The following is a 22,989-nucleotide window of genomic DNA, read 5'->3' as shown; positions in this document are numbered from 1 at the left end:
AGGCCCGGACCCGCTGTGACCCGGACCCGCTGGACCCGGACCCGCTCAGAGACGGACCCGGTGGACCCGGAACCGTTTATACACGGACCCGTTTATAGACGGACCCGTTTATACACGGACCCGTTCAGACCCGGACCGTTTATACACGGACCCGTTCAGACCCGGACCCGTTTATACACGGACCCGTTCAGATTGTTGACTAGTGGATTTATTATTATTAATAATAATAATAATAATAATAATAATAATAATAATAATAATAATAATAATAATAATAATAATAATAATAATAATAATAATAATAATAATAATAATAATAATAATAATAATATATAAGGTTATTTATTTAGTATCTGTAAATAAAGATATTTATTGAGAAAGCCTAATTCCATGTTGATAGATTAACGATGTGAAGCATCAGAAACCTTTAAAGGAGAACGACGTCACTGATGACGTCATAGAACCCAAACATAGTCTACAAACTACAGGTAGCCTATAAACTACAGGTAGTCTATAAACTACAGGTAGTCTATAAACTACAGGTAGTCTACAAACTACAGGTAGCCTATAAACTACAGGTAGCCTATAAACTACAGGTAGCCTATAAACTCTATAAACAGGTAGTCTATAAACTACAGGTAGCCTATAAACTACAGGTAGTCTATAAACTACAGGTAGCCTATAAACTACAGGTAGCCTATAAACTACAGGTAGCCTATAAACTACAGGTAGCCTATAAAATAGGTAGTCTATAAACATAGTCTATAAACTACAGGTAGTCTACAAACTACAGGTAGTCTAGCAGCGGGAATCAGGTCTGGAAAGTTGATATTGTTCATAATCTAGTGCTGCTCGGGGAACTCGTTACACCCCGAACGACTCAGAAGACCTCAAACATTTATGAGAGTTATTAAAGTTTGATCTGAAAGTTAAATACGGGAAAATAAATGTGTCACATTTTAAATGGATCAATATTTAAATGAAGTTCAGCAGATAGCGATAGATGAGACAGGTATTGGAGCAGTGCATGCTGGGAGTTGAGTCTGTCCCTCTGTGTCCTCAGTATGTCCCCGCTAAAGGTGAGACCGTCATCGGCATCGTGACGGCCAAATCGGGAGACGTCTTCAAGGTGGACTTTGGAGGAAGTGAGCAGGCGTCTCTGTCCTACCTGGCCTTTGAGGGAGCGACCAAGAGGAACCGCCCCAACGTCCAGGTGAGACACTGAGGACGCAGAGAGACATCCAGGCCACGTCTCTCTTTTTAACCCCTCCCTCCCTGTGTGTTACCTGTCCAGGTGGGCGACCTGGTGTTCTCCCAGTTCCTCATAGCCAATAAGGACATGGAGCCGGAGCTGGTGTGTATGGACAGTTCAGGACGAGCCAATGGGATGGGAGTGTTTGGAGGAGGAGGTCTGCTCTTCACGGTCTCTCTGGGACTCGTCAGAAGGTAAACGGATCAGATGTTTGAGTGTCCATGAACGCTGTCCTGAGACTGGAGGATCACCTGGTTTACCCCCCCCCCCCAGACTGCTGTCCCCCCACAGTGAGGTCCAGTCAGACCTGCAGCAGCTGTTCCCCTGTGAGCTGGTGGTCGGGATGAACGGCCGTCTGTGGGTGAAGTCCTCCAGCGTTCAGCAGACGCTCGTCATCTCCAACCTGCTGCAGAGCTGTGACACCATGACGGCCCAGCAGAGACGCCAGCTGTTCAGGAGGGTGGCACAGGGGGCGCTGTAGACCACATCAGACCTCATCCCACACCTGAAGATAAACCTGGACCAGCAGCTGTTCAGGAGGGTGGCACAGGGGGCGCTGTAGACCACATCAGACCTCAGGTACACCTCCACCTGGTTCCAGAGGACGGGTCCTTGTGCAGGTTCTGCTCAGGTGTGTTGGATCAGAGGGAGGGTTGAACAGTGAGCCTCTCTGCTGTCATATATATCACATATAAATAATGTACATTTATGAATTTGTTCTGAGTCTTTTGACCCCTCAGATTCCTCTCAGGACCAACCCACATCTACCTGACACATGGGAATGGACCGTATTTGATAAATGAAAGATTATTTTTATCCCTTTGCCTTTGTTGGATAGTCATGACACTCGTGAGTCGTTATTAGATCAATATCCTGATGTGAGACTAGATATCATAATATTGATATAATAAGTCTTTTCCTGGTTTTAAAGGCTGTATTACAGTTTAGTGATGTATGTTCTGAACTCAGATTCACTAACTCTTCTGTTCTTTGCCTACAAACTCACTCTATTCACAGAACTGATGGTTATCAAAAACATCATTGTGTAAATGTTTTGATTGATTCAAATGTTGTGACGACCACATACTGAGATGTTCCCATCAGATCAATGCTTCCTATCAATGCTTCCTATCAGATCGATGCTTCCTATCAATGCTTCCTATCAATGCTTCCTATCAGATCGATGCTTCCTATCAGATCAATGCTTCCTATCAGATCGATGCTTCCTATCAGATCGATGCTTCCTATCAGTGTGTTCTTTGTTTTCTGTTACATGTGTCACAATCAGTCTCTCTGAAAGAGAATCATTAAAGTTTCCTTCTGTTAATTAACTGGAGAACAGAGTTGAGTGTGTTTGTCACTCAGACTCTACATGTAACTCAGAAAGCTGATGAAACATTTATTTCATGTTTTGGAGTAATGTAAACGACATTTGAACTGAGATCTGCTCCTGTGAGTTTAAGTTCTCCTTCTGATGACGCTCAGCTTTGGTTCTGGTCAACAACCCTTGAAGTACTTTGTGAAAGTAGTGCTAGCACTGAGTCTATCGCTGCAGTACGAGTATGTGAGTTTTGTTTGACACGTGTTCATATTTTAGTCGGAAGTAATCAAAATGCTTTTCTTATGAAATGAGAAAACTCTTTACTTAAATAAGGCTAAATCCTTATTTACAAAATTAAATCAATTCACAAAGTAAATAATTAAGCAAAATCCTGATTATGAAAATAAGTAAAAATCCTTGTTTAGAAAATGAAGTACAATTATGAAATAAGCAAAACCCCTAATTACAACATTCTTATTAATAAGCCAAATCCTGAGTTATAAAAATCACCACATTCCTTAACAGTTTTGTTTATTCATGAAGAATAAAATAAGAACAATTCTAATGAAAAGGTTAATTTACTTAATTACAAAATCAAGCAAAATGCTTATGATTAAAAGCAAAATCCTTTATTATAAAATCTAAAATCCTTAATAACAAAATAAAGTAAATTCAGAAAGTACAATGTTAAACAAAATTCTAATGAAATAATTTCCTTAATTATGAAACAAAGCAAAAAACTGATAATAGTAAAAGCCTCAAATTATAGAAATTCAAGAAAAGTCAATTTTTTTTACAAAATTAAGTAAATTTATGAAGTAGAATCATTTCTAATGAAATTACCATTTGTAATTGCTTTAATTATAATTAACAAAATTAAGGAAAGGCTTGTGATTTTTGCAAAATCCTTCATTATAGAATTGTTATGAAATATCCAAAATAATTAACTATAAAAAAAACATAATTACAATGTTCTTATGAAGAAAGCAAAATCCTTAATCATAACAAATAAGCAAAATCCTTAATAACACTCTTATGAAATAAGAAAAGACTAAACTATAAAAAAAGATTAAATTATGTAATTAAAAAATTCATTAAGTACAAAAATAAGAAAACTTCTAATGAAATAAGTGAAACCCTTAGTTATACTTTTTGTTTTTGTAAAATCCTTAACACCAAAAATAAGTAAAATCATGAAGTACAACAATGAGCTAAATAGTAAATATTCTTACTCCCAGATAAATGATGTGTTAGGGGCCGGTCTCAGCGGGACGCATCGTTGTTCATATTTCTATTATTAAGATGATCTTTATCTAAATGTAGTCCTGATGACTAAATCCTGCTCAGTACAATAAATGAGCCATGTGAACCAACAGGGAGCGCTGAAGAGAAGTCATGAGTTCATTCTATATTATTATTATTATTTAAACTCACAAACACCATCAGATTGTCGTCATGGCACCAGATGTGGTTCATCAACCTGATGAGCTCCAGATCTACACATCCAGCAGTAGGTGGGTCTGAAACAAGGTTTCCTTTGATCTCAGGATTCAACTGTTCAAATGTCACTAAATGTGATTTGAACATTGAGAATTGTGACACAGAATGTAGAAGATGTATGTCAATGTTAAACGTTGTTTCTACTTAATATATAACATTAACATTGTTCCTGGTAGTCTTTGCTTTCTAAGACGCCGGCTGCTTGGACTCTGGTAAACCTGCTCTCAAGTCTAGTTCTAAATGAACCTTTATATCAGGGAGGTGTTTCTAAAGACTCACGTCTTCAGCAGGAACCAATGGGCTTTGAGCTGAGAGCCAGGAAGTCAGAAGAGAGTAACAAAGACAGGCTCTAATAATGTAATATGATATTCTTCTTGTTTAAAGGGAACATGGTATAAAGTGAGCTGATGGTGGCTGTGTGTTAGAAATCCATCTGGATGTGAGATGAGCTCCTTGGAGGAGCTACTCTGCTCCCTGAGCTCCTTCTTCTTCAGCTGCAGGAACACCCAGGTTAAACTCATCCAGCTCAATGTTCTCCCGTCTGCCCGGCTTCCTCCCCCTTCTGGCCTGCAGAGACATGACAGCACAGTCCTGTGTTCAGTTCACTAAACACAGAGCGAGAGCTTCATTCCAGTCGCTGGTCTAAACAACAGACGTGTGTCAGTACCTTACAGTAGAAGTAGAGGGCAACGTTCTCCAACAGCAGAGTCAGCGGCAGGAGGACCGCTTTGATGATAAGAGGTGTTGGATCTGATCAAACACACGGACAGTCATCACATCACACAACATCATGAGTCCAACAGCTCCATTGAAGCTGGAATCTAGAACCACTGAGACTATTACTCTTCATGACTTGACTTCATACAGAGTCTAAAGTCTTCAGCGGTAAATGTTCTGTTTGAGAGTCAGTCAGAATGAAGGTTTGTGTTTTTGTGACTTTGTTTCATTTGATCTGGTTAGTTTTGGTTTCATGTTACAGTGATGTCATCACCTACGTCCTGTTTTCATCACCAGAGCTCCTGGTCAGAGCTGGACCATGCTACGCTGTGATTGGCCAGTCAGCGTTAGAGGGGCGGGGCTTAGTTTGGAATCAAATAAAGCATAGTGGCTATCATGAGCAGTAACAACCTAACTACTGTCTCAATGTTTGGTTACCAGGATAACCCTGGTTCTCTGAGTGAGGTATCGGAGCACACCGCCCTTCTTGCTTCTGATTGGTAGATAGTTAGCGGCTAAGTGGTTTAATGAGCGATGTGGTGGAGCTTCTGTGATTGGTGGAGTCAGAAGGTGCTTCTCAGTGAAACGCCTCCCTCAGTTCTCAGAGAACCAGAGTTATCCTGGTAACCAAACATGCTCCGTCCTACAGTTTATTCTTTCATGTTGCCGTTTATAGACTTGGTTCAGGTTTGGTTACTATATGACATTTGTAACACAATGACACAGTGTCATTCCAGAAACAACAACATGCATGGACTCTGTGGTCAGCTGATCATTTTCAGTCAGATTGGACCAATCATCTTCTCCTAACCTGCATGTAAACAGTCAGCTTACCTGGGACAGTGAGAGAGAGCAGACGGCTCTCAGAGGAGAAGTTATGAGAGAAAACATAGAGGTGATAAACACAGCTGTAGCTTCCTTGGTGGGCGGGCTCTGCAGCAGGAAACAGGAAGTGGGCAGAGTGATTGACAGCTGGCTGGGTGTAGTTGTGTGCTGAGTTGGAGGAGGTGAAGGTGAGCTGGAAGGAGCCTCCTGGGTACTGTGGCTGGATGGAGCAGCAGATGGTGAAGGTGGAGCCCCTCAGCACCTGAGCCCCCTGCTGCTGGGCCTCGGAGACCCCGTCAGTGGAGCAGGACACAGAGATGTTTGGTTGAAGGAGCAGGTCTGTAAACACAGAGAGAAGATGAAAGTTCACATTCATAAATGTTGAATCTGTGTTTACTGTTTTGTGTCCCTTGTATTGTTCTGTTAATGTTTGTCTTTTGTCTAGTACTAGAGTTCTGCAGGAATGATGTATGTTTGTAGTCCAACAATCCACAAACATCTGATTGGATTATTTCTATTTGGGATTTGTATTATTCTACATTCACCAGAGGGGTATTTAATGATTTTATATCGTAGAACAAATCGTTCAAATGTCTTCAGCTTGAGTTAAACACAGACCTGATTTCAGACATCTGACCAAAAAACATCAGAAAACACATTAACTATGTGATGAGGGACAGAAAGTGTAAAAATGACTCATTCCTGTTGTACTGTATAATAATAATAATAATAACAACAAAACAACAATAATAATAATAATAATAATAACAATAACAACAATAATAACAACAACAACAACAAAGTTCACATTCCATCTTTGTTCGACAAAAAGGGACCCTGAAAAAAGGAGGTGATGTCACAGGTCAGACAGACAGACAGGTGTGTCCTGCCAGGTGAAGCTCTCTGAACTTCAGAATGTCGTTGTCCTGGATAACTTAACAGTTCAGTCCAATGGAAAACCACAGAGGAAGAGATGATGTCACTGATGGGCTTACCTGAGCAGGTGAGATCCAGGATGGAGGAAGAAGAATATGATGTTGAACACTCCATCAGAGTAGATCCAGAATGAACACAGTCAGAGTTGATCCTCCACACAGATCTCTCCTTGAGGACTCCTCTCTCTCTCCTACAGAAACAGCAGAGCCACAGTCCAGCTCTCTACAGGCAACAGATGCTGCCTTCAGGGTCCAGTCAGAGCCATATATATATTCTACTGGTCTCCAGTCTCCTTGATGTTTCAGCTCCAGTGTTCCTGCACAGCGACTGGCTCCTCCCACCAACCTGACAGGTTCTGAACAGAAACCAGAGAGTCGTCAGTAAAAGAACAAAGTGAGTTTCAGTAGAACAGAAATGAACCAGATCAAAGCTGCAGCTCCTCTTCTACCTGAGCAGGTGAGTCCAACAGCTTTGCCAGGTGAGCAGGTGTTTCTATCTGAGCCTGAGCTTCTACAGTCCAGGAGAGCAGACTCATGGCCTCCACACTGGAACTCTTTGGTCCACATTGGAGCCTCCACTTCTCCATAGAGCGCCCCCTGGAGGACTGAAGGAGCCCCACAGCCAAGCTCCCTACAGACCACCTCTGCATCCTGCTGGTCAAAGTCATCTTCACACACTGAGGACCACCTCTGGTTGGACTTCACCTCCAGTCTACCTGAGCACAGACTAGTCCCATCCACCAGCCTGACAGGTCTGGAGTCTGTAGAGATGATAGAAGATGAAAGAGAGAGAGAGAAAAATCACCAGACACTAAATAAAAAGATTCAGAGGTGCAATTAATAAATACAATAAGTCAACATTAGAAAACTAATAAAAAATATTATTAATAATACAAACATACCATATAAACATATTAGTTCATAACACACAGTGCATTGACTGAGGTTTTCATAAGTACATAAGTAGAATGGGTCACAATGGTAAAAATCATCAAATGTATTACTTTACACAAAAACACTTTTACATGTCGGCTACTATTAACAACACTAACAAGTTGAACAACAATCAATAATAAATCACATTAAAGCTTTGGCTTGCTGATGCATGCTGGGTACTGTCCAGATGTCAACCTCTGGTTCTGAAACATGAAGTCAAAGCTTCATGTGTTAAAGCTGCATTCTCTCTGCTGTCCACCAGGGGGCGACTCCTCTGGTTGTATAGAAGTCTATGAGAAAATGACTCTACTTCTCTCTTGATTTATTCCCTCAGTAAACATTGTAAACATGAGTTTATGGTCTCAATCTCTAGTTTCAAGTCTTCTTCAATACAGCATGATGTTCATTTAGTAAATGATGCTCCATTTAGAGTCAAACACACCATAAAGCAGGGGATGCTTTAGGGCGGGGCTACACACTGATTGACAGGTTGACACCACAGCGTTGTCCGGTCTGAGAGTTGTCCATGTTTTGCTCTCACAACTTTAACCCTTTCAGAGTGTTTTCACTTCTTGAAAGTTCATTTTAACACTTTGGTTGTCTGAACATGGTTTTACTGAGCTCCTCCCTCTCATGTGACTTCTGGTTGCAAAAAAACAAGATGGCTGAGTCCAGAAAGTTGAATGAACAGCTATTATGATGCCTCTTACACATTTCATTTCTCTTCATATCACACGTTACTGTGCACTTATATATTCTCTTTATCATAAACATCAGACCAGCAGTGTTACTTGTGCTTCTGAGCCATAACTATCAGCACATTTCAATGTTAAAGATATAAACAGAGTCAATCCTCAAATCAAACGTCCCTTAATATTTCATCAGCGCTTTATGCTCTCTTCAGTGCAGAGGAGAGGCTGAACTACCGACACTCGTGGTCATCTGTGGAGCAGCTGATGAAATGATCATCATCTGTTAGAAAACTTAAATAGTGTTAAAGAACTGCAGAACAGAGTGTAAAGAGCTTTCAACAATCTTCTGATACTGTACATATATCACCAAGTAGGATCTCAGTGTTCATATAGTTTTTGTGAGTAGAGTCTCTGCAATGAACTCCACTTTATTGATTTCTTCATGGTTTATTCCATAAGGACAGATACAGCATACTGTACACAGACAAAGTGAAAACGGCTATCTGATGCAGCTATCAGAGCTCACTGGAGTCACCATGGTGACTGTCACACACTCTGCCTTCTTCACTCACCTCACCTGGAGAATGTTCACCTCCTGCACATGAGGATTGTGTAAATGAGCAAAGTGTGTAAATAAAGCCAGTGACAGTTCTCACACAATCACTCCATGACCTCATAATCATACTGCCATAATAAAACATGAATACATTAATAACATTTACTGAGAGCAGCATAGTATCAGTGTTCTGGACAGCTTTGCTGCTGAGAACGAGATTCTCTCACTGCAGATCTACATTGAGATCAAATGAAGGGAAACACCTGGCATGAATGAAGAGTTATGGGACCAACTGATGGAACACAAATATCCACTCCTCAGAAGATGTGCCTTGAACTGGATGAAGAAACATGTCTCCACTTCAGCTGTACCAGGTGCTGAGCCAGTAGAGTTCAACATGCAGAAAAGTCACGTTTGAAAGCAGACAAAGGGAATCTAACGGTTCACCTGATGAGGAAGTGACAGGCGAAGGCTCATGAAGGGATAGAGCCACCTCAGAGAGTTTATATACAGACTCACAGTATGTAGTTAGGGAGGGACTGGACCCAGACATAGGAATCAGATCGGCACATAGATGATGTCACTGATGGGCTTACCTGAGCAGGTGAGATCCAGGATGAAGGAAGAGGAATGTGATGTTGAACACTCCCTCAGACCAGATCCAGAATAAACACAGTCAGAGAAAATACTCCACACAGATCTCTCTGAGGACTCCTCTCTCCGTCCTACAGAGGCAGCAGAGCCACAGTCCAGATCTCTACAGACAACAGATGCTTCCTTCAGGGTCCAGTAAGAGTCATCTACTGGTCTCCAGTCTCCTTGATGTTTCAGCTCCAGTGTTCCTGCACAGCGACTGGCTCCTCCCACCAACCTGACAGGTTCTGAACAGAAACAAGAGAGTCGTCAGTAAAAGAACAAAGTGAGTTTCAGTAGAACAGAAATGAACCAGATCAAAGCTGCAGCTCCTCTTCTACCTGAGCAGGTGAGTCCAACAGCTTTGCCAGGTGAGCAGGTGTTTCTATCTGAGCCTGAGCTTCTACAGTCCAGGAGAGCAGACTCATGGCCTCCACACTGGAACTCTTTGGTCCACATTGGAGCCTCCACTTCTCCATAGAGCGCCCCCTGGAGGACTGAAGGAGCCCCACAGCCAAGCTCCCTACAGACCACCTCTGCATCCTGCTGGTCAAAGTCATCTTCACACACTGAGGACCACCACTGGTTGGACTGGTTAGAGTGGTTGGACTTCACCTCCAGTCTACCTGAGCACAGACTAGTCCCATTCACCATCCTGACAGAGTCTGTAGAGATGATAGAAGATGAAAGAGAAAAATCACCAGACACTAAATAAAAAGATTCAGAGGTAAAATTAATAACTACAATAAGTCAACATTAGTAAAAAATAATAAACAATATTATTAATAATACTCCTCCAATGAATCGCCACCTTATCGTGGTGGAGGGGTTTGTGTGCCCCAGTGATCCTGAGAGCTGTGTTGTCGGGGGCAATAGCTCCTGGTAGGGTCTCCCAAGGCAAAGTGGTCTCGGGGGAGGGGTCAGACTAAGAGCAATTCACAAAACCCCAATGAATCGGACGATGCAAGGTTGTGGCACCTTGCCCGGAATAGGGAAACCGGGGCACCCTCCTGGAGCCAGACCTGGTAGGGGAGCTCGCCGGCGAGCGTCTGGTGGCCGGTCCTTGGCACATGGGGCCCGGCAGGGCCCAGCCCGAAAAAGCTACATCGTGCCCCCACCCTGTGGGCCCACCACCCGCAGGGATAGGCATTGGGGTCGGGTGCAATGTGAGCTGGGCGGCAGGCTGGGGCGGAAACCTGGGCGTGCTGACCCCCGGCATCACAGACTAGCTCTAGGGACGTGGAATGTCACCTCTCTGGTTGGGAAGGAACCGGAGCTGGTGCGGGAAGTGGAGCGCTACCAACTAGATATAGTTGGGCTCACCTCCACGCATAGCGCCGGTTCTGGAACCAAACTCCTGGAGAGGGGCTGGACTTTTTCCTTTTCCGGAGTTGCCCAGGGTGAGAGGCGCCGGGCGGGTGTGGGGATACTCACAAGCCCCCGGCTGAGCGCCGCTGTTCTGGAGTTCTCCCCGGAGAACAAGAGGGTCGCCTCTCTGCGACTGGGAATCGCAGGGGGAAAGTCTCTGACTGTCATTTGTGCCTATGCACCAAACGGCAGTTTGGAGTACGCAGCCTTCTTGGAGTCCTTGGGTGGTGTTCTGGAAAGGGCGCCGACTGGGGACTCCATAGTTCTTCTGGGAGACTTCAATGCTCACGTGGGTAACGATGGAGAAACCTGGAGGGGTGTGATTGGGAGGAACGGCCTGCCCGATCTGAACCCGAGTGGTGCTTTGTTGTTGGACTTCTGTGCTAGTCATGGACTGTCCATAACAAACACCATGTTTGAGCATAGGGAGGTTCATAAGTGTACTTGGTACCAGAACACCCTAGGCCAAAGGTCTATGATTGACTTGGTAGTTGTGTCATCAGACCTGCGGCCGTATGTCTTGGACACTCGGGTGAAGAGAGGAGCAGAGCTGTCAACTGATCACCACCTGGTGGTGAGTTGGATCAGGTGGCGGGGGAGGCTGCCGGACAGACCCGGTAAACCCAAACGTGTAGTGAGGGTGAACTGGGAACGTCTGGCTGAGGATCCTGTCCGCAGGGTCTTCAACTCCCACCGCCGGAATAATTTCTTGTGCATCCCGGGGGAGGCTGGGAACATGGAATCCAAGTGGGCCATGTTCAAATCCTCCATTGTGGAAGCTGCTGCTAGGAGTTGTGGTCGGAAGCCGATCGGTGCCTGTCGTGGCGGCAATCCGAGAACCCGCTGGTGGACACCTGTGGTGAAGGAGGCCGTCAAGCTGAAGAAGGAGGCCTTTCGGGCTTGGTTGGCCCAGGGGTCTCCTGAATCAGCAGGCAGGTACTGGTTGACCAGAAGGGCAGCTGCGGCGGTTGCTGAGGCAAAAACCCGGGTGTGGGAGGAGTTCGGCGAGGCCATGGAGAAGGACTTTCGAAGGGCCTCAAGGAAGTTCTGGCAAACCGTGAGACGACTCAGAAAGGGGAAACAGGGCTTTTCTCAGGCTGCGCTCAGCAGGGGGGGAGAACTGCAGACCCGGACTGGGGATATTGTCGAGCGGTGGAAAGAACACTTTGAGGAACTCCTGAACCCGACCAACACGTCCTCTGTGGAAGAGTCTGAAGACTCAGGGGAAGACTCGTCCATATGCCTGGCGGAGGTCGTTGAGGTAGTTAAAAAGCTCTTCAGCGGCAAAGCGCTAGGAGTGGATGAGATTCGACCGGAGATGCTAAAGGCTCTGGACATTGTTGGGCTGTCTTGGTTGACACGTCTCTTCACTGTCGCGTGGAAGTCGGGTACAGTGCCTGTGGAGTGGCAGACCGGGGTGGTGGTTCCCATTTTCAAAAAGGGGGACCGGAGAGTGTGTTCCAATTATAGGGATATCACACTGATCAGCCTCCCCGGGAAAGTTTACTCCAGGGTGCTGGAAAGGAGGCTCCGTCCGATTGTCGAACCTCGGATTCAGGAGGAGCAATGCGGATTCCGTCCTGGACGTGGAACAGCGGACCAACTCTTTACCCTTGCAGGTCTGTTGGAGGGTGCATGGGAGTTTTCTCATCCAGTCTACATGTGTTTTGTGGACTTGGAGAAGGCCTTCGACCGTGTTCCTCGGGGAGTCCTGTGGGGGGTACTGCGGGAATATGGGGTACCTGGTTCGTTACTACGAGCCATTCGGTCCTTGTATGACCAAAGTGAGAGCTGTGTCCGGATACTCGGCACAAAGTCGAGCTTGTTCCCAGTGCGTGTTGGCCTCCGCCAGGGCTGCCCATTGTCACCAATCCTGTTTGTGATTTTCATGGAGAGGATTTCAAGGCGCAGCCGGGGGGAGGAGAGTTTCCGGTTTGGGGACCTCATAATCACATCCCTGCTTTTTGCAGATGATGTGGTTCAGAACGTGACCTTCAGCACGCACTGGGGCGGTTCACAGCCGAGTGTGAAGTGGTCGGGATGAGAGTCAGAACCTCCAAGTCTGAGGCCATGGTTCTCTTCCGGAAAACGGTGGATTGCACCCTCTGGGTTGGGAGTGAGTCACTGCCCCAAGCGAGGGAGTTCAAGTATCTCGGGATCTTATTCATGAGTGAGGGTAAAATGGAGCGGGAGATGGACAGGCGGTTCGGTGCAGCGTCAGCAGTGATGCGGGCGTTGTACCGGACCGTTTTGGTGAAGAAGGAGCTGAGCCGTAAGGCAAAGCTCTTGAGGAAGTGACAGGTGAAGGCTCATGAAGGGATAGAGCCACCTCAGAGAGTGTTTGTATACAGACTCACAGTATGTAGTTAGGGAGGGACTGGACCCAGACATAGGAATCAGATCGGCACATAGATGATGTCACTGATGGGCTTACCTGAGCAGGTGAGATACACGATGGAGGAAGAGGAATATGATGTTGAACACTCCCTCAGAGTAGATCCAGAATAAACACAGTAAGAGTTGATCCCCCACACAGATCTCTCTGAGGACTCCTCTCTCTCTCCTACAGAAACAGCAGAGCCACAGTCCAGATCTCTACAGGCAACAGATGCTTTCTTCAGGTTCCAGTTAGAGCCATATACTGGTCTCCAGTCTCCTTGATGTTTCAGCTCCAGTGTTCCTGCACAGCGACTGGCTCCTCCCACCAACCTGACAGGTTCTGAACAGAAACAAGAGAGAAACAAGAGAGTCGTCAGTAAAATAACAAAGTGAGTTTCAGTAGAACAGAAATGAACCAGATCAAAGCTGCAGCTCCTCTTCTACCTGAGCAGGTGAGTCCAACAGCTTTGCCAGGTGAGCAGGTGTTTCTATCTGAGCCTGAGCTTCTACAGTCCAGGAGAGCAGACTCATGGCCTCCACACTGGAACTCTTTGGTCCACATTGGAGCCTCCACTTCTCCATAGAGCGCCCCCTGGAGGACTGAAGGAGCCCCACAGCCAAGCTCCCTACAGACCACCTCTGCATCCTGCTGGTCAAAGTTATCTTCACACACTGAGGACCACCACTGGTTGGACTGGTGAGAGTGGTTGGACTTCACCTCCAGTCTACCTGAGCACAGACTAGTCCCATCCACCAGCCTGACAGGTCTGGAGTCTGTAGAGATGATAGAAGATGAAAGAGAGAGAGAGAAAAATCACCAGACACTAAATAAAAAGATTCAGAGGTGCAATTAATAAATACAATAAGTCAACATTAGTAAAAAATAATAAACCAATATTACTAATAATACAAACATACCATATAAACATATTAGTTCATAACACACAGTGCATTGACTGAGGTTTTCATAAGTACATAAGTAGAATGGGTCACAATGGTAAAAAGGGGAAAAATCATCAAATGTATTACTTTACACAAAAACACTTTTACATGTCGGCTACTATTAACAACACTAACAAGTTGAACAACAATCAATAATAAATCACATTAAAGCTTTGGATTGCTGATGCATGCTGGGTGCTGTCCAGGTGTCAACCTCTGGTTCTGAAACATGAAGTCAAAGCTTCATGTGTTAAAGCTGCATTCTCTCTCCTGTCCATCAGGGGGCGACTCCTCTGGAGGGGGGCGAACAGGAGGACAACCAAGGCGGACAGGCAGAACCCCTCTGGGGGGGCGAACTGGAGGCCGACGGGGCCTCTCTGGGGGTCGGTCACGAGGACGACCAGGCCAACGGTGCCTCCCAGGCCTCTCTGAAGGTCGGGCGAGGGTCTCTCGAGGCGGGCGGATCATCTCTGGAGGTCGGGCGAGGGGCTCTGGAGACTGGGGCTCTGGAGACTGGAGCTCTGGACACTGGGGCTCTCGCGGCAAGGTCTCTCAGACCTGGGGCTCTGGCGGCAAGGCTGGAACAGGAGCAGGGGGACGCTGCAGCCGGGACGGGACCCGGGGAAGGCTGCGGCCCAGCCGGGACTGGAGTCAGCCGGAGCGCCGACGGGACGGGCGGGTCAGGAGTCTGCCGGAGCGGCGACAGGTCAGGAGGTGCAGGAGTCGGCAGGAAGGCCGACGGGTCAGTAGGTGAAGGAGTCGGCAGGAACGCCGACGGGTCAGGAGGTGCAGGAGTCGGCAGGAAAGCCGACGGGTCAGGAGGTGAAGGAGTCGTCAGGAACGCCGACGGGTCAGGAGGTGCAGGAGTTGGCAGGAAAGCCGACGGGTCAGGAGGTGAAGGATTCGGCAGGAATGCCGACGAGTCAGGAGTCGGCCGGAACGCCGACGGGACAGGAGCCGGCCGGGACTCCGACGGGTCAGGAGTCGGCAGGAACGCCGATGGGTCAGGAGTCGGCCGGAACGCCGACCGGACAGACGTCAGCCGGAAAGCCGGCGGGACAGGAGGTGCAGGCGTCGGCCGGAAAGCCGGCGAGACAAGCTTAGGGACAGGCTGAGCGAAGGTCTGCGAAATGGCTGTTGTTAAACAAGGCAGTCCAGGCCTGGTTGCTGCTCGCCAGGGCGTGGCGAACGTCGGCGGTGTTGGTGACAACCTGGGTCTCGCGTCTCTGGAGTGCTTCTTCGATGAACACGAACCGGGCCTGTGACGAGGTGTCGAATGCTGGGTCCATGTCGTGGCCAGATCGTACTGTCACGGATGTGATGTGGACCCAAAAGCAGAACGACCAGGAGGCAGATAAAGTTCTGGAGCTTTATTCAAAGCTGAGCACACAGCAGACAGACAGGCAGGATATGACTCACAGTGGGAAACAGGCAGGGGATCAGACAGACGGAAACCAGAGGAAGCGGAGGCTAAACTTGGGGTCGGGGACAGAAGGCTAAGGAGGCTAACCAAGGCAAAGGCAAGGTAGGGGAATCCGGTGGTAGGGGACAGAAGGCTGAGTCGTTGACCGGGGCACAGGCAAGGCAGGGAAGTCCAGACAGGCAGGGTTGGCAACGGGAAATCAGTCCGAGGGAAATTGCTGGAAGGTCTGGCATGAATGCAACGAACGATCTGGCAGCGAGTGTGTGACTGACTGGAGTTTAAATACTGCAGGGTGTAGGTGCAGCAGAGTGAGCAGGTGAGAGTGATTGTGCTGATGAAGTGGGCGTGGCGGACAGGTGCGCTGCATGAGGCTGATTAGGTGAGTGAGGGAGAGTGTGGTGAGAGAGAGGGGGCTGGGCTGTGAGCTGGAAGTGGAACTGGGAGTGGCTGGAGTGAACTGAGAGAGAGTGACAGGCAGGTGAACAGAGTGAGCCAATTATGTGAGTGAGACAGAGTGACAGGGAGTATGGAAGACGAACTGTGACAACGCAGACAAATATTTAATTATAGAACCAACTGGACAGGTCCTCCAAGACCACAAAAAGAACAAAACGATCAAATCAAAAGCCTTTATCCTATGAAAGAGGTAAAATAATCCAGTGATAACAGTACTGATGATGATGATGACTGCATTTTGGAGTGCCCAAGATCTGAGGTCATCAGTCAGGGATATGAAGATGGGGGTTGGGTGAAGAAAACTATCCAAACCAAATTGGCTCCAGTGGTTACAATAGGGAAAGATGTTTACAAGCCTTGGAGCCGAAGAGAGCTAAAAGCTACCTTTGACAGATGTTCCCAAAGATGTCATAATAAAATAAATGGTTAGAAGGATGGGACTCGGTATGCACAATACACCTTCCCCACAGTCCTGACAGGATGCAACTGGTAAAACTAACTTTGTCACATGATTTGAAAAACAAAGTAGTTGTTGCCTGTAAAGTTCCCTGCAACACAGAACAAAGGGAATATGAAATGCATGAAACGCTGTTTGTCCAAGTGTCTCACTACTCGGGCAGAGCAACCAGGGGAGGACGCGGTGGCAGAGGAACCTTCAAAGAGAGGGGCCAAAGACGTAGAACAAGAGATCATTCACACCATGAACAAAGCCACATGTCACCTTTCTCACACAAAGGTCATGACTACTGCTTCTTTGGTCGTGAGCAAAATCATTGAGTGAAAGACTGCCCATCCTCCAACATGTACTAGAAACCATTACATCCTGTAATTACATCCAGTGGGTCCTCTTCCTCATCGCCTGCGGAGCAGCAGAATTTGGCTGCATCACTGTTCAGGACTTCCTCCTCTGAAAGACAACGCACGGCATGGAGGTACGTAGGACACCAATGGAGTCAGAGTCCCAGAGACCCAGAGACCCAGAAGAAGATGTAGGACACACACAGCCATCAGAGGAGCAGAGGAGCAATGCAGACCCATGAAGATACCAGTACCTGTCTGTGTGCTGATAGTAGACCAAACCTCAACACTGCTGTGTGGATTCATTCCACACATACCATACAAGAAGTCATTTGGTTTGAAGCATTGAATAATTGATTTGATTATATATTGGTTGATTATTATTTCAAATGTTCTTTTCTTTAGATTATTTCTACTTCTTTGTTGTTAGTTTGAATTGCTCTTGTTTGATTACTATTGTTTTATTGACCCAGCTTGGGTTGTTTAAATTGTCTTGCCTTAAATAATGTCTTGCTGTATTTTGAATGACCAAGTAGACTCTAGGTATAACCTGTAGCATATATAAAAAAAAGTGTGGATTGATGAAGAATAAACTTTTGAGCAGTACAGACGAGGCCCATCCCTCTCCTCCTCAGCTGCTGAAACACTCGACGCCTCCATCACCTCTCGACTGGACTACTGCACCAGCATCCTGTACGGCAGGTCCACCAGAGACCACATCAGTCCTTCAAAACCTCCACTGGCTCCCCATACAACAAAGAATACAGTTCAAGATTCTCCTCATCAAAGCCCTTCATACCTCTCTAATCTCCTACACCCCTTGACTAAGTCAAACACCAGAGGGGTGTCCTTCCTGCCTTTTGTTACCACTTGTAATTCCATGATGTCTGGTCATGGTATTCCCTACCTTTTGTTGTTACTACTCACATACAGTTGAACCACTGCTTTGGCTTTCTCTATAGAATGCTTCCTTTCCCTTTGCTCTGGGTCAACTCACCGGCTCAGATGTGCTCTGTATCAAACCACAGCAAAGTACAGTACAGTACAGTCATTTTACAGTCAGTCAGTATATTACATATCATTCACCCATTCACACACTGATGACAGGCTACCATGCAAGGTGCCACCATCAGACTCTAACTAACAGCAACATTCACCAGTGTGCCGGCATACGATCCTCTGATTAAACTCAAACCACAGCAACTTCTGACCCGGACTTGAATGATTTTCTTCAACAGTGCTGAGCCAGTAGAGTTCAACATGCAGAAAAATCACGTTTGAAAGCAGACAAAGGGAATCTAACGGTTCACCTGATGAGGAAGTGACAGGTGAAGGCTCATGAAGGGATAGAGCCACCTCAGAGAGTGTTTATATACAGACTCACAGTATGTAGTTAGGGAGGGACTGGACCCAGACATAGGAATCAGATTGGCACATAGATGATGTCACTGATGGGCTTACCTGAGCAGGTGAGATACACGATGGAGGAAGAGGAATGTGATGTTGAACACTCCATCAGAGTAGATCCAGAATAAACACAGTTAGAGTAGATCCTCCACACAGATCTCTCTAAGGACTCTCTCCGTCCTACAGAAACAGCAGAGCCACAGTCCAGATCTCTACAGACAACAGATGCTGTCTTCAGGGTCACTCCAGAGCCATCTACTGGTCTCCAGTCTCGTTGATGTTTCAGCTCCAGTGTTCCTGCACAGCGACTGGCTCCTCCCACCAACCTGACAGGTTCTGAACAGAAACCAGAGAGTCGTCAGTAAAGGAACAAAGTGAGTTTCAGTAGAACAGAAATGAACCAGATCAAAGCTGCAGCTCCTCTTCTACCTGAGCAGGTGAGTCCAACAGCTTTGCCAGGTGAGCAGGTGTTTCTATCTGAGCCTGAGCTTCTACAGTCCAGGAGAGCAGACTCATGGCCTCCACACTGGAACTCTTTGGTCCACATTGGAGCCTCCACTTCTCCATAGAGCGCCCCCTGGAGGACTGAAGGAGCCCCACAGCCAAGCTCCCTACAGACCACCTCTGCATCCTGCTGGTCAAAGTCATCTTCACACACTGAGGACCACCACTGGTTGGACTTCACCTCCAGTCTACCTGAGCACAGACTAGTCCCATCCACCAGCCTGACAGGTCTGGAGTCTGTAGAGATGATAGAAGATGAAAGAGAGAGAGAGAAAAATCACCAGACACTAAATAAAAAGATTCAGAGGTGCAATTAATAAATACAATAAGTCAACATTAGTAAAAATAATAAACCAATATTACTAATAATACAAACATATCATATAAACATATTAGTTCATAACACACAGTGCATTGACTGAGGTTTTCATAAGTACATAAGTAGAATGGGTCACAATGGTAAAAATCATCAAATGTATTACTTTACACAAAAACACTTTTACATGTGGGCTACTATTAACAACACTAACAAGTTGAACAACAATCAATAATAAATCACATTAAAGCTTTGGCTTGCTGATGCATGCTGGGTACAGTCCAGATGTCAACCTCTGGTTCTGAAACATGAAGTCAAAGCTTCATGTGTTAAAGCTGCATTCTCTCTGCTGTCCACCAGGGGGCGACTCCTCTGGTTGTATAGAAGTCTATGAGAAAATGACTCTACTTCTCTCTTGATTTATTCCCTCAGTAAACATTGTAAACATGAGTTTATGGTCTCAATCTCTAGTTTCAAGTCTTCTTCAATACAGCATGATGTTCATTTAGTAAATGATGCTCCATTTAGAGTCAAACACACCATAAAGCAGGGGATGCTTTAGGGCGGGGCTACACACTGATTGACAGGTTGACACCACAGCGTTGTCCGGTCTGAGAGTTGTCCATGTTTTGCTCTCACAACTTTAACCCTTTCAGAGTGTTTTCACTTCTTGAAAGTTCATTTTAACACTTTGGTTGTCTGAACATGGGTTTACTGAGCTCCTCCCTCTCATGTGACTTCTGGTTGCAAAAAAACAAGATGGCTGAGTCCAGAAAGTTGAATGAACAGCTATTATGATGCCTCTTACACATTTCATTTCTCTTCATATCACACGTTACTGTGCACTTATATATTCTCTTTATCATAAACATCAGACCAGCAGTGTTACTTGTGCTTCTGAGCCATAACCATCAGCACATTTCAATGTTAAAGATATAAACGGAGTCAATCCTCAAATCAAACGTCCCTTAATATTTCATCAGCGCTTTATGCTCTCTTCAGTGCAGAGGAGAGGCTGAACTACCGACACTCGTGGTCATCTGTGGAGCAGCTGATGAAATGATCATCATCTGTTAGAAAACTTAAATAGTGTTAAAGAACTGCAGAACAGAGTGTAAAGAGCTTTCAACAATCTTCTGATACTGTACATATATCACCAAGTAGGATCTCAGTGTTCATATAGTTTTTGTGAGTGGAGTCTCTGCAGTGAACTCCACTTTATTGATTTCTTCATGGTTTATTCCATAAGGACAGATACAGCATACTGTACACAGACAAAGTGAAAACGGCTATCTGATGCAGCTATCAGAGCTCACTGGAGTCACCATGGTGACTGTCACACACTCTGCCTTCTTCACTCACCTCACCTGGAGAATGTTCACCTCCTGCACATGAGGATTGTGTAAATGAGCAAAGTGTGTAAATAAAGCCAGTGACAGTTCTCACACAATCACTCCATGACCTCATAATCATACTGCCATAATAAAACATGAATACATTAATAACATTTACTGAGAGCAGCATAGTATCAGTGTTCTGGACAGCTTTGCTGCTGAGAATGAGATTCTCTCACTGCAGATCTACATTGAGATCAAATCAAGGGAAACACCTGGCATGAATGAAGAGTTATGGGACCAACTGATGGAACACAAGTATCCACTCCTCAGAAGATGTGCCTTGAACTGGATGAAGAAACATGTCTCCACTTCAGCTGTACCAGGTGCTGAGCCAGTAGAGTTCAACATGCAGAAAAGTCACGTTTGAAAGCAGACAAAGGGAATCTAACGGTTCACCTGATGAGGAAGTGACAGGTGAAGGCTCATGAAGGGATAGAGCCACCTCAGAGAGTGTTTATATACAGACTCACAGTATGTAGTTAGGGAGGGACTGGACCCAGACATAGGAATCAGATCGGCACATAGATGATGTCACTGATGGGCTTACCTGAGCAGGTGAGATCCAGGATGAAGGAAGAGGAATATGATGTTGAACACTCCCTCAGAGTAGATCCAGAATAAACACAGTCAGAGTAGATCCTCCACACAGATCTTCTCTTTGAGGACTCCTCTCTCCGTCCTACTGAGGCAGCAGAGCCACAGTCCAGATCTCTACAGACAACAGATGCTTTCTTCAGGTTCCAGTAAGAGTCATATACTGGTCTCCAGTCTCCTTGATGTTTCAGCTCCAGTGTTCCTGCACAGCGACTGTCTCCTCCCACCAACCTGACAGGTTCTGAACAGAAACAAGAGAGTCGTCCGTAAAGAAATGAAATAATTAAGGACAAACTCAACCTTGACTGCTGATTCTGCTTCATTGAATCTTTATTTCTCTTTTCTTTTTCTATTTACCTGTTGATGTGTGATTTCCTTCAGCCTGGAGTCCTGGAGAAATATGCACATATTTGTTGTTTTAAGAAAATGTAATAGAAATCAACAAATATATTTTTTGTATTTGCAGTTTTCATCACAAACCTATTTAAATGTTGTTACATTTATATACAGACAGTTAAACCTGCATTTACAAACAAGTCTGTTATTTTTGATATCTCCTTCCTTCTCAGCCAATCACAGAAGAGGAGGTTAAAGGTCATTATTTATGTCATAACATAGCATTACATCTGCACAATCTGTGAATAAGAACACAAGGACCATAAAGGAACACAAGACGACCAAATAAATAATTTATTAGCTCTACAGAAAACCTTTGTGTCTCAGTCTGCTTGTGTTCCTTCTATGTGCTCTGTAGGAGCTCATCTGTCTGTTACTCACAACAACGTCATTGTTAAAACATTTGAGGCCAGATATCAATTGTAATTTAGAATATTGTAAGTGTGACTGGTTGGCTGGCTAGGTAGCAATTCCAGAAGGTATTAGCTTTTTGTAACGCCAGTTTGTTGAGCTTCCCAACTCCAAAAAACGTTGGAGTACATTTTCGATATTCAATCCAGTTTCATAAAACTACCAACATTAAACTCTAATTTAATAAAGTTCTTCAGACCGGGTAGACTAACTTTGGACTACGGGAACATAAAGGTGAACTGCTGTGGTTTAGGAGCTTTCCTCCTGGGCCTTTCCAATGTGTAGTAGAGCTTAGCATAAGCTAACGTTGGCTTTGAGCAGACACCTGGAACACCTAGAAGGGTTCAGCCAATCAGAGGCAGTGAGTCATTAAAGTCTCTCCTGTTTTTAACCTCAGTGATGAATACATTGTGTTTCCTGTGAGTGCTTCACAATAAAAGACTTGTGATGTCATGTTGAGGTGTTTTAATGTGAAGCTGCAGCAGCAGGAGATGTTGCGTTAGCATTAGCAGTAGCTTAATGATGCTCTGATACGGCTGTAGGAGAGTGAACAGGAAACAGTGAGGCTGATATCAATCAGATTACTGTCACTGATCACATGATGCATGATTCCACTCAGTTTATCATGAGTGTGAATCTATGACAGACTCCGCCTCAAACCATGAAACACACTGAACAGAGAGATCATTACTGAATATACAGTCATTGCAGGAATATTGACTAAAAATATAATCAATAACTAGAATGTGTACGATGTTATAAAGTTCAGGGCACATCATCAAGTTTCCTCTTCAACTTCATACTTTTGTGCCGTTTTTCTTAACATGGCGTCTGGCACAGTTGATGCCGTCAATAATTAACAACACTTTTTCAGCAGGAATATTAATTTATTTATACTTTTTTAAATTTGATCGGATAATGTTGAAAGACACGACAATACGTCCTCACTCCATTGTCATAAACACATTCATTGCAATTCCACAAAACTGCGTGTGTGTGTGTGTGTGTGTGTGTGTGTGTGTGTGTGTGTGTGTGTGTGTGTGTGTGTGTGTTCTGATCCAACAGTCATATTTAAATAAAGCACATCATCTCTGAAGCAGAGTCCTACCTGAGCTCCACAGCAACAGCAACAGCATCAACAGGTGATCCATGACGTCCAGGTAGACTGTCTCTCTGCCGTCTGTCTCTCTGTCTGTCTCTGATGGTCTCATGTGCTGTCCTCAGTGTATAT

At 45.3% G+C, this 22,989-nt stretch overlaps 2 protein-coding genes across 2 annotated transcripts in view; one reads left to right on the top strand and one right to left on the bottom strand.

The window, feature by feature from the left end:
• Window positions 1–2,585, top strand: part of LOC129090317 (exosome complex component RRP40-like) — a 2,890-nt gene extending 305 nt beyond the window's left edge. Inside the window, exons 2-4 of the mRNA XM_054597921.1 lie at window positions 1,064–1,213; window positions 1,295–1,446; window positions 1,526–2,585. Coding sequence (XP_054453896.1) covers window positions 1,064–1,213; window positions 1,295–1,446; window positions 1,526–1,733 — 510 coding nt within the window. The 3' untranslated portion in view covers window positions 1,734–2,585. The remainder of the gene's footprint in view (window positions 1–1,063; window positions 1,214–1,294; window positions 1,447–1,525) is intronic.
• Window positions 2,586–4,093: 1,508 nt separating this feature from the next.
• On the bottom strand, window positions 4,094–22,909 carry LOC129089792 (scavenger receptor cysteine-rich type 1 protein M130-like). The gene is given in 9 exon segments (XM_054597157.1): window positions 4,094–4,678; window positions 6,599–6,707; window positions 6,710–6,906; window positions 7,000–7,311; window positions 13,170–13,454; window positions 13,559–13,888; window positions 18,195–18,476; window positions 18,570–18,881; window positions 22,867–22,909. Coding segments are annotated over 9 exon segments (2,013 nt in total). The 3' UTR covers window positions 4,094–4,535.
• Window positions 22,910–22,989: the final 80 nt, after the last annotated feature.

The sequence above is a fragment of the Anoplopoma fimbria genome, chromosome 4 (assembly GCF_027596085.1).
Source record: "Anoplopoma fimbria isolate UVic2021 breed Golden Eagle Sablefish chromosome 4, Afim_UVic_2022, whole genome shotgun sequence".
NCBI lineage: Eukaryota > Metazoa > Chordata > Actinopteri > Perciformes > Anoplopomatidae > Anoplopoma > Anoplopoma fimbria.
This window is presented reverse-complemented; position numbering and strand designations above follow the sequence as displayed.